The sequence below is a fragment of the Aquarana catesbeiana genome, linkage group LG05 (genome assembly GCF_042186555.1).
Source record: "Aquarana catesbeiana isolate 2022-GZ linkage group LG05, ASM4218655v1, whole genome shotgun sequence".
In the NCBI taxonomy this organism is placed as follows: domain Eukaryota; kingdom Metazoa; phylum Chordata; class Amphibia; order Anura; family Ranidae; genus Aquarana; species Aquarana catesbeiana.
The window spans coordinates 599,785,879-599,803,181 of NC_133328.1; the positions used below are offsets into that span (position 1 = coordinate 599,785,879).

At 43.1% G+C, this 17,303-nt stretch overlaps 1 protein-coding gene across 1 annotated transcript in view; it reads right to left on the minus strand.

Moving 5' to 3' along the window:
- The window catches only part of RAD21 (RAD21 cohesin complex component), a 58,419-nt gene that overhangs the window by 25,248 nt on the left and 15,868 nt on the right, over positions 1-17,303 (minus strand). Inside the window, exons 2-5 of the mRNA XM_073632174.1 lie at positions 8,799-8,975; positions 8,581-8,710; positions 3,852-3,951; positions 3,603-3,709 (exon numbers count right to left, since the gene is read on the minus strand). Of these exons, the coding sequence (XP_073488275.1) occupies positions 3,603-3,709; positions 3,852-3,951; positions 8,581-8,710; positions 8,799-8,942 (481 nt within the window). The 5' untranslated portion in view covers positions 8,943-8,975. The remainder of the gene's footprint in view (positions 1-3,602; positions 3,710-3,851; positions 3,952-8,580; positions 8,711-8,798; positions 8,976-17,303) is intronic.

The window sequence follows — 17,303 nt, forward strand, 5'->3', positions numbered from 1 at the left end:
TTAGTTACAAAAAAAAGTGTAAAAAAAAAAAAAAAAAACACATACAAAAATATAAAATAAAAAAAAATAGTTGTCGTTTTATTGTTCTCTCTCTCTCTATTCTCTCTCTATTGTTCTGCTCTTTTTTACTGTATTCTATTCTGCAATGTTTTATTGTTATTATGTTTTATCATGTTTGCTTTTCAGGTATGCAATTTTTTATACCTTACCGTTTACTGTGCTTTATTGTTAACCATTTTTTTGTCTTCAGGTACGCCATTCACGACTTTGAGTGGTTATACCAGAATGATGCCTGCAGGTTTAGGTATCATCTTGGTATCATTCTTTTCAGCCAGCGGTCGGCTTTCATGTAAAAGCAATCCTAGCGGCTAATTAGCCTCTAGACTGCTTTTACAAGCAGTGGGAGGGAATGCCCCTCCCCCCCCCCAACGTCTTCCGTGTTTTTCTCTGGCTCTCCTGTCTCAACAGGGAACCTGAAAATGCAGCCGGTGATTCAGCCAGCTGACCATAGAGCTGATCAGAGACCAGAGTGGCTCCAAACATCTCTATGGCCTAAGAAACCGGAAGCTACGAGCATTTTATGACTTAGATTTCGCCGGATGTAAACAGCGCCATTGGGAAATTGGGAAAGCATTTTATCACACCGATCTTGGTGTGGTCAGATGCTTTGAGGGCAGAGGAGAAATCTAGGGTCTAATAGACCCCAATTTTTGCAAAAAAGAGTACCTGTCACTACCTATTGCTATGATAGGGGATATTTACATTCCCTGAGATAACAATAAAAATGATTAAAAAAAAAAAATGAAAGGAACAGTTTAAAAATAAGATAAAAAAATAATAATAATGAAAGAAAAAAAAAAAAAAAAAAAAAAAGCACCCCTGTCCCCCCTGCTCTCGCGTTAAGGCGAACGCAAGCGTCGGTCTGGCGTCAAATGTAAACAGCAATTGCACCATGCATGTGAGGTATCGCCGCGAAGGTCAGATCGAGGGCAGTAATTTTAGCAGTAGACCTCCTCTGTAAATCTAAAGTGGTAACCTGTAAAGGCTTTTAAAAATGTATTTAGTTTGTCGCCACTGCACGTTTGTGCGCAATTTTAAAGCATGTCATGTTTGGTATCCATGTACTCGGCCTAAGATCATCTTTTTTATTTCATCAAACATTTGGGCAATATAGTGTGTTTTAGTGCATTCAAATTTAAAAAAGTGTGTTTTTTCCCCAAAAAATGCGTTTGAAAAATCGCTGCGCAAATACTGTGTGAAAAAAAAAAATGAAACACCCACCATTTTAATCTGTAGGGCATTTGCTTTAAAAAAAATATATAATGTTTGGGGGTTCAAAGTAATTTTCTTGCAAAAAAAAATTATTTTTTTATGTAAACAATAAGTGTCAGAAAGGGCTTTGTCTTCAAGTGGTTAGAAGTGTGGGTGATGTGTGACATAAGCTTCTAGATGTTGTGCATAAAATGCCAGGACAGTTCAAAACCCCCCCAAATGACCCCATTTTGGAAAGTAGACACCCCAAGCTATTTGCTGAGAGTCATGTTGAGTCCATGGAATAATTTATATTGTGACACAAGTTGCGGGAAAGAGACAATTTTTTATTTTTTTTTGCGCAAAGTTGTCACTAAATGATATATTGCTCAAACATGCCATGGGAATATGTGAAATTACACCCCAAAATACATTCTGCTGCTTCTCCTGAGTATGGGGATACCACATGTGTGAGACTTTTTGGGAGCCTAGCCGCGTACGGGACCCCGAAAACCAATCACCGCCTTCAGGCTTTCTAAGGCCGTAAATTTTTGATTTCACTCTTCACTGCCTATCACAGTTTCGGAGGCCATGGAATGCCCAGGTGGCAAAAAAACCCCTCAAATGACCCCATTTTGGAAAGTAGACACCCCAAGCTATTTGATGAGAGGTATAGTGAGTATTTTGCAGACCTCACTTTTTGTCACAAAGTTTTGAAAATTGAAAAAAGAAAAATTTTTTTTCTCGTCTTTCTTTATTTTCAAAAACAAATGAGAGCTGCAAAATACTCACCATGCCTCTCAGCAAATAGCTTGGGGTGTCTACTTTCCAAAATGGGGTCGTTTGGGGGGGGTTTGTGCCACCTGGGCATTCCATGGCCTCCGAAACTGTGATAGGCAGTGAGGAGTAAAATCAAAAATGTACGCCCTTAGAAATCCTGAAGGCAGTGATTGGTTTTCGGGGTCCCGTACGCGGCTAGGCTCCCAAAAAGTCCCACACATGTGGTATCCCCATACTCAGGAGAAGCAGCTAAATGTATTTTGGGGTGCAATTCCACATATGCCCATGGCCTGTGTGAGCAATATATCATTTAGTGACAACTTTGTGCAAAAAAAAAAAAAATTTGTCACTTTCCCGCAACTTGTGTCAAAATATAAAACATTCCATGGACTCAACATGCCTCAAAGCAAATAGCTTGGGGTGTCTACTTTCCAAAATGGGGTCATTTGGGGGGGTTTTATGTCATCTGGGCATTTTATGGCCTTCAAAACTGTGATAGGTAGTGAGGAGTAAAATCAAAAATGTACGCCCTTAGAAATCCTGAAGGCAGTGATTGGTTTTCGGGGCCCCGTACGCGGCTAGGCTCCCAAAAAGTCCGACACATGTGGTATCCCCATACTCAGGAGAAGCAGCTAAATGTATTTTGGGGTGCAATTCCACATATGCCCATGGCCTGTGTGAGCAATATATCATTTAGTGACAACTTTTTGTAATTTTTTTTTGTCATTATTCAATCACTTGGGACAAAAAAAATGAATATTCAATGGGCTCAACATGCCTCTCAGCAAATTCCTTGGGGTGTCTACTTTCCAAAATGGGGTCATTTGTGGGGGTTTTGTACTGCCCTGCCATTTTAGCACCTCAAGAAACGACATAGGCAGTCATAAATTAAAGGCTGTGTAAATTCCAGAAAATGTACCCTAGTTTGTAGACGCTATAACTTTTGCGCAAACCAATAAATATACACTTATTGACATTTTTTTTACCAAAGACATGTGGCCGAATACATTTTGGCCTAAATGTATGACTAAAATTGAGTTTATTGGATTTTTTTTAGAACAAAAAGTAGAAAATATCATTTTTTTTCAAAATTTTCGGTCTTTTTCCGTGTATAGCGCAAAAAATAAAAACGGCAGAGGTGATCAAATACTATCAAAAGAAAGCTCTATTTGTGGGAAGAAAAGGACGCAAATTTCGTTTGGGTACAGCATTGCATGACCGCGCAATTAGCAGTTAAAGCGACGCAGTGCCGAATTGTAAAAAGTGCTCTGGTCAGGAAGGGGGTAAAACCTTCCGGGGCTGAAGTGGTTAAAGAGACTCAAATCTCTTAAGGAGCAATTCACACCCCTCCTGGCCATCATTACGATGCAGTGCTGGGGTCTAAGTGGCCATTAGCTTGACCAATTCAAAACCTTCCCCACTATAGAAAGCCCGATAAAGAAAAAAAAACAACTTATGGGATAAAGTGCTCTATAAGTATTTAATGGATTTCATTTAATACAAAACTGGGGGTTGATATCTGAGATACTGTTTTGCACAAATGAAACTATATGCAAGAGAAAAGTACTCACCAAAATCATTGTCTTGCAAGATATTGAGGTTTCCCACCTCTTCTCTCATAGTGATTTCCTCGACTCTACTCTGGTTGAGGCTGAACTGCTGGGCCACATCAATATCACTAAAGAGAAGACAGTTATGCCATAATTAGGAACACCAGCTGTTTTTCTTAATCTGCAATGTAGTTTGTTTAATTGTACACAAAAAACCAAAACACTGGTCAATCACACATTAAAAACTGATAATTAAAATATGTTGCTTACTCCAGGTCTGGCAGCGGTTGGTCAAAATCATGAAACTCCTCTGGCAGTGTAATTGCATTGTATGCGGCTTCTCGGTTTTCCTCTGGCAAATCCACCACACCTAAAAGAAAGCAGCAGTAATGAGACACGTTACAACCGTGAACTTGTCAAAGTAACTGCAAGCTTACAGCGTTTTATTTAGGCTGATGGCACACTTGTGACTTCTATTTCTGTTCAGGTTTTCCCCTAGAGCCAAATCAATGTTAGGTCTACATCCATCAATGTATTACAGAATACACACACCATATACAGTGGCTTGCGAAAGTATTCGGCCCCCTTGAACTTTTCAACCTTTTGCCACATTTCAGGCTTCAAACATAAAAATATAAAATTTTAATTTTTTGTGAAGAATCACCAACAAGTGGGACACAATTGTGAAGTGGAACGAAATCTATTGGATATTTTAAACTTTTTTAGCAATTAAAAAACTGAAAAGTGGTGCGTGCAAAATTATTCAGCCCCTTTACTTTCAGTGCAGCAAACTCACTCCAGAAGTTCAGCGAGGATCTCTGAATGATCCAATGTTGTCCTAAATGACTGATGGTGATAAATAGAATCCACCTGTGTGTAATCAAGTCTCTGTATAAATGCACCTGCTCTGTGATAGTCTCAGGGTTCTGTTGAAAGCGCAGAGAGCATCATGAAGACCAAGGAACACACCAGGCAGGTCCGTAATACTGTTGTGGAGAAGTTTAAAGCCGGATTTGGATACAAAAAGATTTCGCAAGCTTTAAACATCCCAAGGAGCACTGTGCAAGCGATCATTTTGAAATGGAAGGAGTATCAGACCACTGCAAATCTACCAAGACCTGGCTGTCCCTCTAAACTTTCAGCTCAGACAAGGAGAAGACTGATCAGAGATGCAGCCAAGAGGCCCATGATCACTCTGGATGAACTGCAGAGAACTACAGCTGAGGTGGGAGAGTCTGTCCATAGGACAACAATCAGTCGTACACTGCACAAATCTGGCCTTTAGGGAAGAGTGGCAAGAAGAAAGCCATTTCTCAAAGATATCCATAAAAAGTCTTGTCTAAAGTTTGCCACAAGCCACCTGGGAGACACACCAAACATGTGGAAGAAGGTGCTCTGGTCCGATGAAAACAAAATCAAACTTTTTGGCCACAATGCAAAACGATATGTTTGGCGTAAAAGCAACACAGCTCATCACACTCAACACACCATCCCCACTGTCAAACATGGTGGTGGCAGCATCATGGTTTGGGCCTGCTTTTCTTCAGCAGGGACAGGGAAGATGGTTAAAATTGAGGGGAAGATGGATGCAGCCAAATACAGGACCATTCTGGATGAAAACCTGTTGGAGTCTGCAAAAGACCTGAAACTGGGACGGAGATTTATCCTCAAACAAGACAATGATCCCAAACATACAGCAAAATCTACAAAGGAATGGTTCACAAATAAACGTATTCAGGCGTTAGAATGGCCAAGTCAAAGTCCAGACCTGAATCCAATCGAGAATCTGTGGAAAGAGCTGAAAACTGCTGTTCACAAACGCTGTCCATCCAACCTCACTGAGCTCGAGCTGTTTTGCAAGGAAGAATGGGCAAGAATTTCAGTCTCTCGATGTGCAAAACTGATAGAGACATACCCCAAGCGACTTGCAGCTGTAATCTCAGCAAAAAGGTGGCTCTACAAAGTATTAACGCAATTTTGCACGCCCCACTTTTCATTTTTTTATTAGTTAAAAAAGTTTCAAAAATCCAAAAGATTTCGTTCCACTTCACAATTGTGTCCCACTTGGTGGTGATTCTTCACAAAAAATAAAAATTTTATATCTTTATGTTTGAAGCCTGAAATGTGGCAAAAGGTTGAAAAGTTCAAGGGGGCCGAATACTTTCGCAAGCCACTGTTCATACACAGACCCCTGCCCATAGAACATCAAGCTTTCAGCAAGATGCACCTCAAAAACCGATAGGTGGAGCTGATACGACCACATCCATGTGCAAGACCCCAAGGAGATTAAAATCTGCAGTTAAAGAAAAAAAAAAAAAAAAAAAAAAAAAAAGCAAGCTTTTTTGGCTATACTTCTTTGGATCACAGGAGGAGTGCAGTTTGTACTGCACTCCTGTGACCTGTTTTTAGCAGACAGTGGGCTTAAGTCTGCTGACATCACTGAACCGGTTTAGGCTCTGAAAAGATCCCGACCATGTGGGCAGAATCCACCCAGCAGCCTGGACTGGGACCTGGCTCAGCCTCTCAGTGATCTGCTGAGAGCCTGAGCCATCCCCTCGCTCCAGTGAACACTGGAGGGGCAGAGAGACAGTGACTGACCGTCCCGGATCTCTGTGCAAAACAGCGAAGGGAGAACTGAGCGATCAGAGTTTTTTGATCGCTCAGTTCTCACTGCAGAGCCAGATTGATGCTGCCACCAACCCAAGTACAAATTGTTTTATTTTTACAAAGGCTATACTTGTTTTAAGTTCTAAATTGCATTTTTTTTCCCTGGAACCAAGTAGGTGCGGTCCACAGTAGACCCCTTGAAAATGTAGTCCTCCCAATTCAGCACAGGTTTGTTTTATCAGAGTTTAACATTTCAGGTCTAGTAGAAATCCGTCATTAGAAATCAGGACTGTGCTTCCAGTCTTATGAAAGTTTTATCTGCTTGGTTGTCAAAGTTATGTTTCAATACTTTGAATCACCAAATGTGCAGCAAGCTAAGCCAGAGCTACTGATTTGCATTAATGTTGGAGAGTGATTCAAAGATGAAGCCAAAGACAGCCAGACAGTCATGGAAGCATGTTATTTGATCCCCCACTTGCAAGTCCAAAAAAACCCCACAAATAAATACCATCAAAACAAAATTACCAAGTAATGCCTAGCACCTTTGATTTTAGGCCTCATTTAGAAGCATGCTTATTTCTAAGCCCAGGGGAGTCATTGCTGCAGCATACAGCAGTCCATAGTAATGAATGACTGTGCACGAATATGTGCCATACTTGACACATGCACAGGTGCAAATCCCTGGACACACAAGTTACGCCTGGGGATTTACATCCATGCTTAGACATGCACAGCATATAGCTGTGCACAGGGCTCTCTTTAATATTGATTGGACCCTGGGCAAACATTTTCTTGGCGCCCCCCCCCACCACCACCCCCCCCCCCCCCCCTTTTGCTCTCCACCCCAACATTTCAAAAAACAAACACGCGTAAACTTATGTATTGAACTGTTTTGTAACTGTACTGCTTGCCCAAACTGTTGGCACTACATAAATCCTGAATAAAAATAATATTAATAATAGGGGGAGAGATAGCGGAGTCCAGGATGATGGGGGGGGGGGGAATATAGGAGTCCAGGATGATTGGGGGGGGAGGAGATAAGGGGGTCCAAGATGACGATGAGGGGAGAATAAGAGGGTCCAAGGTAATGGGGGGGGGGGGGGAGAATTTGGCTGCTCCCGCTACTCTGGGAAAACTGCGGGCAGCATAGGGCTTAAGTGGCTGCTGTTTTAGGCCCCACAGCAATGACAGGGCCCAGGGCAGCTTCCCCTTTTGCCCTGCGTTAAAGAGGGCCCTGCCTGTGCACAGCCTTTGATTACTATGGGTAGCTCTACACTGCAGCTGTGAAACTGGGGCGAAGCCTAAAGAGAACCTTACCAGCCTATTCAGAAGATGGAGATAGTGCTTTTCAATAGGCAGGTCTCTCTAGGCCCCTCCAACAAGGTATATTCACTCATACAGGCTCCGCTCTCTCGCCGATGCAGAAGTCCACCTCGAGTAAGACCCCTTTCACATAGGTAGTGTTTTTCAGGCGCTTTAGCGCTAAAGATGGCACCTGTAAAGCGCCTCATCTGCAGTCCCATTGTGAAAGCCCGAGTGCTTTCACACTGGGGCGCTATGCTGGTAGGACGTTAAAAGCAAAAAAAAAAAACCAAACCCAACAAGCAGCATCTTTAGGGCGCTTTGGGAGTGGTATATACGAAATCAATGGGCAGTGCTGCCGAATAGCCTGCAAAGCACCTTGGCAGCGGCGCTTTTAACCCTTTATTTGGCCGCTAGTGGGGGTTAAAAAGCGCCCTGCTAACGGCCAAAAAGCGCCTCTAAAACGATGGTAAAGCACCCTCCCGATCATGGCGTCAAATGCTTCCTCCATACCCCAGGACCACTCTCCAGTAATAGAGCAAGGGCTTTGGCTGAGCAGGGAGGCAGTGAAGGAGCACCGGCAGGAAAGTACACATTGCTATAGGTATTGGCTCAAACCACTGTCACAGGAATGAGCAAATGTCTCTTTAAAATACTTATATTATAAACTGAAAGCAGCTGTTTTTCAGATCACAGAAAATGTGAAGACTGCCGCACTGTCTGAGGACGCTTGTCCAGTTTGTCATTTGAAAGCAGGATATTATGCAACCTCAAATTACATCAACCAAAAAAAAATAAAAAAAGGATTACAATCTCTTTACAAATTGAAATCTAAATGTTTGAAAGGATCAGTTAGTGGCTGGATCTTATCACCTACAAGCAGCACACACACCAAATCCAGCTTTCTGTGCTGCCAAGATACGGAAAATGACATTTGCAGGATTGGGCGCTCAGGAGATAAATGGTACACAGATCATTTAATTGAGGGCTAAAGATATAGCATCCAAATAAAAATCTATGTTCTTTCCTCCTTGACGGAAAATAGCTGTGTGATAAGCAGATTTACAGACTGAGGAGCGTCGATACTCACCAGGCCGAAAGGCCATCTTTATTTTGATGAAAGCCTCGTTACAGTCAGCGAGGAGATACTTTGCCTTCCTGTGGTAGATTCTGACAACACCCAAAAGGAGATGCCCAGAAGTACGCAAAGCCATTTTTACCTAGAAGAATATGAGGTGGTTAGAAATGGCTAGAAAAAAATAAAAATAAAATAGAAACTGGCAACTCTGCATATAGCACAGCACATACCTTCGGCGAGATGATGCTCTCCACACTGCTCTCCAGGTTGCACTCAAACACATGGGCTTTAGTCAGCTTCTTGTCCCAGTGGGCCGCCAGCCAAATTTTGGCTAGCGGCCCTCTCTTGCTCAGAACAAAGTGTGCGTAAAACATCTTCCCACGCTACTGGAGCCACAGAGGACTAACCTGCAAGAAGGGAAAAAAAAACAAAAAACACGGACCAATGAATGCAACTCTTAGGACCAAAGTAAACCACACAAATTACAGTTTTAGTGTATTTTTGAAACTAGAATAGTAATATGGACAAATCACAAGAGCTAGGCAGCCATTGTGTCTCAACCAATGGTTGTACCCCTACGGAGTATAGGGGGCTTCAACTGTTGCCGGACACCAAAAGGGACAGAATGTACATATGTTAAACTGCAGACATAATGGAGGAAATGACGTTCAGAGACTGGGGTCATGCTAGAGGTGTGGTTGGACACTGAAGACATGCTATAGTGAGAGCGAGACCAAGAACAGTTTACACGAAGGCTAGTAGAGATTACAGCTATAACGCCTTTACAAACCAATACTTCCACTCCATACTACAGACTGCCTGGGTCCAAGGCATGGAAGTGGCCCTGGTGTGTACAGATAGATCCAAATACAGGCCCAAGCATATGTTATTTTATTTATTTCAGTTACTTATATAGCACCGTCAATTTACGCAGCGCTTTACATATACATTGTACATTCACATCAGTCCCTGACCTCAAGCTTACAATCTAAGGTCCCTAACTCACATTCATACATACTAGGAACAATGTAGACAGGATCCAATTAACCTACCAGCATGTCTTTAGAGTGTGGGAGGAAACCGGAGTACCCGGAGGATACCCACGCAGGCATAGGGAGAACATACAAACTCCAGGTAGTGTGGTGGTTTGGGATTCGAACCAGCGACCCTTCTTACTGCTAGGCTAAAGTGCTACCCACTACACCACCGATTATAACTTCAGCACACCTTGCAAATGACTTCTGTAATAGAAGTCAATGCAAGTTGCCTGAAGTCTTCTGTGGAGCCACTTCTCTCCTCTCTGGGCATCCTGCCAAGTCTGATAAAAGAAGCTAAAAAGATACAATGTTTCTACTTATAAATGGACTGAACTCAGTGTGTAGGAATTCAGTTTAACCATTTAAAGACTAAATCTTTTCTGACATTTGTTGCTTACAAGTAAAAATCCTGTATTTTCTGCTAGAAAATCACTTAGAACCCCCAAAAATTATATATACACACATAATATATACATATATATATATATATATATATATATATATATATATATATATATATATATATATATATATATATATACACACACATACATACACACACACACACATATTTTAGCAGAGACCCTAGGTCAGTGATGGTGAACCTTGGCACCCCAGATGTTTTCGAACTACATTTCCCATGATGCTCATGCACTCTGCAGTGTGGTGGAGCATCATGGGAAATGTAGTTCCAAAACATCTGGAGTGCCAAGGTTCACCATCACTGACCTAGGTAATAAAATAGCGGTTGCGGCAATATTTTATGTCACACGGTATTTGCGCAGCAGTCTTTCAAACGCAAATTTTTTTGGAAAAAATACACTAATGAATAATAATAATAAAAACAAAAAAAAAAAAAAAAAGCAGTAAAGTTAGCCCATTTTTTTCGTCCAAAAGTTTTGATTACCTGTTTCTGTGTATTTAATATTTAAGATAGTTTTTTTTTTTTAATCTAAATTATACATACAAGTGAACTGATTGGAGGTTTGTTTTGTTTATTAAATGTAAGAAATTTTCTGTATCACTCAAGGTTGCTTTCACACTGGAGCGGGCAGGCATTGACGGTAACACTGCTAGTTTTAGCGACGCTTTACCGTCATTTTAGCGGTGCTAATAACCCAGCTAGCGCCCGAGGAAGGGGTTAAATACGCCGTGAAGCGTTGTTGCCGAATCGCTTTGCAGGTGCTTCGGCAGCGGTGCGCATTCATTCCAATGGCCAGGAGTGGTGGAGCAGCGGTATACACCGTCCAAAGATGCTGCTTGCAGGACTTTAACATCCTACCAGCGCAGCGCATCGCCTCAGCGTGAAAGCACTCGGGCTTCCACACCGAGACTGCAGGGGAGCCGTTTTGCAGGCACTTTACAGGCACTATTTTTTGCCCAAATCGCCTGAAAAACACCTCAGTGTGAAAGGGGTCTAACTGTTAGATTATATGAGATGAAGGGGAAAAAAAAACGGCATGTATCGGCATCAGCCAGAGAAAAATCCATATCGGTCGAACCCTAGTAGACTATTACATACTAGCACATTATGAGAAAATTAGCTAAAAAATGAAGCCCCCCAGCAGCACAGTGTCACCGCTGACGGGGCTTTCATCTTCACCCAGTCTTGTTTCTGGGTTTGCGGGCTCCAGCGGCTTGAATGGCCGAGCCAAGATGACATCATCCCCACACACGCACGCGGGAGTCATGGCCACGCAACACAGCCCTGCAAGAAGGCTTTGGGTGTGCCGTTCCCTCAGAGCGAATGCGCCGGTGACGTCACTGGCTACCACGCTACACTCTTCAAATTAAAGTTGGCAACCCTCCCATAAATACATACACTTTTTTTTTTTTATCAGAGAGATACAGTGTCGTGCCCCCCCCACGCACACCATTTCAATCACCATGTGCACATTTGAAGTATGGCCAAGGCTTTTTTGGCCATCCCTCTCCTGGGGATCACAGGAGTGCCCTTAGTGTCCCAGATTCAGCCGAGAACAAGCTAAAGTCCACTGCTGGCTGATGTCAGAGCCTGTCCATGCTCTGCAGGGATCCGCCCAGATGACCAAGCAGCAGCTGGCCGAGCCTCTCCAGTGAGCACTGGAGGGGCAGAGCAGAGAGCAGATGATGGTCACTGCTTTCTGTGCATCGAAGATCGAGAACTGAGCTACCCGTGGTCTTGGATCGCTCAGTTCTTGGTGTAAAACCATCAGGAAACAGCTATGCATTTTTTTGAATCCCACACCTCTTGAAAGTCCTAAACTGTTTTGTGATGCATCACCAGGAAAGACATTTAGTTAAAGCGGAGTTACACCCAAAAGTGGAGTTTCCGCTCGTTGTACTCCACTACCCCATTTGGCACCTTTCGGGGGGGGGGGGGGGTTTGGGGTATCCTGTTCCCACTTCCGGGAGCCTCAGCCGCGGGTATTGCCGTATTCCCTTACACGCAATGCAGGTGACATGCATCCGACAGCTGATGGAAACCGCTGCGGTGCCAACATCGCTGGACTCCAGGACAGGCAAAATGTAAAATTATTAAAAGGCAGCAGCTGCAGCATATGCAGCTGCTGGCTTTTAAAGCGGAGGTTTGCTGAAAAAAAAAATATTAAAAGCCAGCAGCTACAAATTCTGCAGCTGCTGACTTTTAATATATGGACACTTACCTGTCCAGGGAGCCCGCGGTGTCGGCAGCCGAAGCCGATTGGCAGCCGAAGCCGCGGCTTCACTTCCTGGTTCCCTACTACGCATGAGCGTGCCGCGTGTCCTCACAGGTCCCTGCTGTATTCTATGTCTCACAGAATACAGTGGGGGAGGACGGGGTAGGCGACGGAAGTGGCGTAGGTCACCGCAAGCTCTGCGGTGATCTATGCCAGGAAGTGGGAGCAAATACCTGTATTAGACAGGTATCTGCTCCCTCCTCCCCCCTGAAAGGTGCCAAATGTGACACCGGAGGGGGGGGCGGAATCCAAAAAGTGGAAGTTCCATTTTTGGGTGGAACCCCACTTTAATTTTTGCAGAGGTGGGCGGACCTCAGCTTTAAAATCTGTTGGCTTTCCAATAGTTAAGGTTTAAGTCATCTGCTGCAGTTTTGAGCGCTGGTAGTATAGGTATTGCTATACTTCTGGTGCTCTAACAGGAGACCATTGGATTGCCTACTAAGCAGCTGTCCCATGATTCGCCCACCCTCTATTGCCAAATCACAGACCTCTTCGTATTTTGTGGATGATTTCACAGAATACAAAGCATTTGGTGAATGGACAGGTGAGAGGAATCAGCGGAAGTTCCATTTTTGGGTGGAACTCCACTTGAATGCATAGCATGCATTAAAGCGGTGTTCCACCCAAATTTTGAACATTATCTCTACGCATTCTCTTCCTTGCCTAGATGCTGACACGCTGTGTAAAAAAAATGTAAATCGCCGTAATTACCTTTTTTTTTCTACTCTTCTTAGCACTTCCTGGTTTTCCTCCCATGGGAGTAGGCGTGTTTCTAGCCTCTCCCAGACCTCCCACAGTCCCCTTGGAGCTAGTCTCAGGCTTCCCAGCATGCATTGTGCAACAGCGTCATCACAACATCTCGGTGAATGCTGGGAGCACAGCATTCACCGCATCCAGGAAATACATGCTTGTGGGCTTCAAATGCCCACAATGAAGATGGAAACCGCCTTCAGTGAATTTTATAAGTTATTCTTTACAACGAAATCGGACACAGGCAGACTTATTACACAGAACATGTGAGTAGATAATCATGAGAAGAAAAGTTTGTGAATAAACTCCAAAAAAAAAAACACGATAGATAGGTGGACCCCCGCTTTAAGGTGAAAAACTGCAAGACTTTACAACTCCTTTAAAGAAAATAAACTGCCACCACATCTAAGGACTGGTACAATGTAAAATATTCAAACTTGGTTCTAGAGTTAAGTTACACTTTAAAGTGAAAGGCCAGGCAACCACAGTAAAAATCATAGTTGAGCATTAGGAATCGATCTGTATTGTTTAAACTTGTCAAAAACCCTCCTTTGTACCTTATTTTGTTGTTAAATAGTGCCAGTCAGGTCATTTACAGCAGCTGGGCATGCCATTAGTCCCCAGCTGCTGGGCATGTTCCTCATAGAATATCTATTTTCCGGAAGTGACGTTGTACCCGGCCTAACATCACTTCCGGCTTCGGGCACACAGGGAAACAAAATTGTAAAAAGGAAATGACGCTGCGTACTGGCTGTTCCATGACAACCGGAACACATTAGACTCCGCCCAAACCCCCTCCCCCCCCGATCACGTGCAATGAGTGAGGCATCATCTATTTCAACTGTCTCTGGGACTGCCATTGCTGCTCTCAGAGGGGTCTGTGTTATCGTGCAGTGAGCAAAACATAACTTATCATGCCTGCCTCCCTGTTATCTCACTCAGGAAGCTGGTATCCACAATGAGGTTATGAAGACTGGAAGATATCATTCTCTGTCTAAGGATAGGAGGGATGGGGACGACAGGGGCGATTTGAATGAACAGTCGGCATACCTGTGTGGGAGAGAACGACAACATTGTCAGGAAGTGAGAGGCAGCATGCAGAGGTAAAAGGATAAGATAAAAGGGAAATAAGGTTGTCGGTGAAGAACAGGAAGAAGCTGATTTCTAGATTCTATAAGACTTTCTAAGCTTGGCAATCAGCTATCAAGAAAATGAAATGTCAAAGATAATATTTTACATAGAATAGCAAAATTTTCATTTTTGACCGGACTTCCACTTTAATAAAAGTAGCACAGGGTCTAACTGGCAGTTTGTCATTTTATCAGCCATGTTATTTGCAATGCACAGTTGCACACTTCATTTGAATGGTAATTAGCACAGTTCTTTTTAAGTGTAGAAATGGCCTAGTTTTCACATTGCCTCAGGCTTGCTATGAGTCACAATAGGTTTTAAAATCCTAACAATTAGGTTTCATTTACAGATGTAAAGCGGTATTTTTATCTCTCAAGACCTCCACCACAGCTATATAAAGGAAACTGTCAGAGAAAGGTGCATGTCAGGTCATAGCACTACCAAGCTCCTTTCACACAGATCGCAGCCGAATAGGACGGGGATCACATCTGTGACCATTTTGTTTCTGCTCAGCAGACGCAGGTGGACCTGTTAGCTTTGTGGGCAGCTAGGTGTAAACAGACTCCACCATCTGTTTGGATACGGCTACCTCCAATTCAGTCAGAAAAAACTGAAAAGGAGGCTTTTTTTTTTTTTTTTTTGCAAACCTGGATGGACCCAGAGGTAGGTGGGTGTAAACAAACTTCACTTTACATGTTCATAGGGCTCCATGGACGTTTCAACCAGGTCTGCCTGAAAAACAGATGGCGATTGGAATGGCCTTGTGAAAAGGGCCAAAGAATGACCAGAGTTGGGGAAAAAAAAAAAAAAGAAGGTTACAGCAAAAGTGAAGTGGCTAAAGTGTAAACTTCTTTTATCTCAACTGCTTCCGGACCACCCACCGTACATATACTGCGGCAGGGCAGCACAAAATCACATATCTGTACTTAATTTTGTGCACGCGGTGTAGGGGGGGAATCAGAGCGCCACGACCTGCTGATCGTTCATAGAAGACACAGAGCAGTGGTGTTCCTATGTAAACAAGGCACACCGCTGATCTGTCAGTGAAGAAAATAGATCTATTACAGCTAAGCTAAAATACAATTTGTTTTCCTCCAGTGTAACACCCCCCCAGGGCACATGTAACTCCTTGATCGCCCCCCTGGTGTCAACTCCTTCCCAACCAGTGTCATTTATACAGGGCCCCAGGACATCAGATTAGCGACGAACCGTGTCGGGAGGAGCGGTGCTGACATCACCGCGCTGTTTAACGTCATGATTGCACGGGTGTTTGTATTGTTGTCGGACTCCTATTTTATTGGAATTTTGTATACGCTTTATAGGCGATACTGCTTTTTTATTAATAAAAAAAAAAAAAACACATCTGGTTTTACCTATGGCGATTTTCCCTGCTTTTTTCCTGAGCATACATCACCTCTTACATCGCGTGGGCCTGCAAGCTGTGCCTCTTAACTAGAGGTCGGCCGATATTTGGCGGTTTTTTAATTAATCGGCCAATTGTGCTGATAAAAAAGGCCGATTATAACTTATACTTATAACTGTAATAGAAGTCAATGCAAGTTGCCTAAAGTCTTCTGTGGAGTGACTTCTCTCCTCTCTGGGCAGCCTGCCAAGTCTGATAAAAGAAGCTGAAGAGATACAATGTTGCTACATATCAATGAACTCTGTGTGTAGGAGTTCTCAGTTTAACCATTTAAAGACTAAATCTTTTCTGACATTTGTTGCTTACAAGTAAAAATCCTGTATGTTCTGCTAGAAATTCACTTAGAACCCCCAAACATATATATTTTTTTTTAGCAGAGACCCTAGGGAATAAAATAGCGGTTGTTGCAATATTTTATGTCACACGGTATTTGCGCAGCGGTCTTTCAGAACGCAATTTTTTAAAAAAAAATACACTAATTAAAAAAAAAAAAAAAAAGCAGTGAAGTTAGCCCATTTTTTTCGTCCAAAAGTTTTGATTACCAGTTTTTGTGTATTTAATATATAATTTTGTTTGTTTTTTTAAATCTAAATTATACATACAAGTAAACTGATGAGGTTTGTTTTGTTTAATAAATGTTTAAATGTAAAAAAATTTCTGTATCACTTATTACTTAAAGCGGGGGTCCACCTATCTATCTTTTTTTTTTTTGAGTTCATTCACAAACTTTTCTTCTCAGCATTACATACTCACATATTGTGTGTAATATGTCCGCCTGTGTCAGATTTCGTCGGAAAGAATAACTTATATTATTCACTGCAGGCGGTTTCCATCTTCATTGTGGGCATTTGAAGCCCACAAGCATTTATTTCCTGGATGTGGTGAAGGCTGTGCTCCCAGCATTCACCGCTCGTTCCCGCACACGCTCAGTGGCATCCTGGGAAGCCTGAGACTAGCTCCCAGGAGTCTGTGCGGAGTCTGGGAGAGGCTAGAAACACGCCTACTCCCACGGGAGGAGAACCAGGAAGTGCAAAGAATAGAAAAATAAAAGGTAATTACGGCGATTTAAATTTTTTTAAACGGCATGTCAGCATCTAGGCAAGGAAGAGAATACATACAGATATTGTTCAAAATTTGGGTGGAACCCCGCTTTAAGGCTGGGTTATAAGGGCGCTTATAACCCAGCTAGCGGCCGGGGAAGGGGTTAAATGCGCTCATGAAGCACCCCTGTCGAAACGCTTTGCAGGCACTTAGCCCAAAAGCGCATGAAAAACGCCCCAGTGTGAAAGGGGTCTAACTGTTAGATTTTTTGAGATGAAGGGAAAAAAAAAAAAAAAAAAAAAAAAAAATCGGCATTTCTAAATATCGGCAAAAACCGAGAAAAACCGATATCGGTCGACCTCTACTCTTAAAGCGGAGTTCCACACAAAAATGGAACTTCCGCTTTTCGGAACCCTCCCCCCCTCCGGTGTCACATTTGGCACCTTTCAGGGGGGAGGAGGGTGCAGATACCTGTCTAAGACAGGTATTTGCACCCACTTCCGGCATAGACTCCCATGGGAGTCTACGCCTCTTCCCGTCCCCACCGCGCTGTCTCCTGGGAACACACAGCTCCCAGGAGAGAGCGGGGACCACTTGGGACGCGCAGCGCGACTCGCGCATGCGCAGTAGGGAACCGGGAAGTGAAGCCGCATC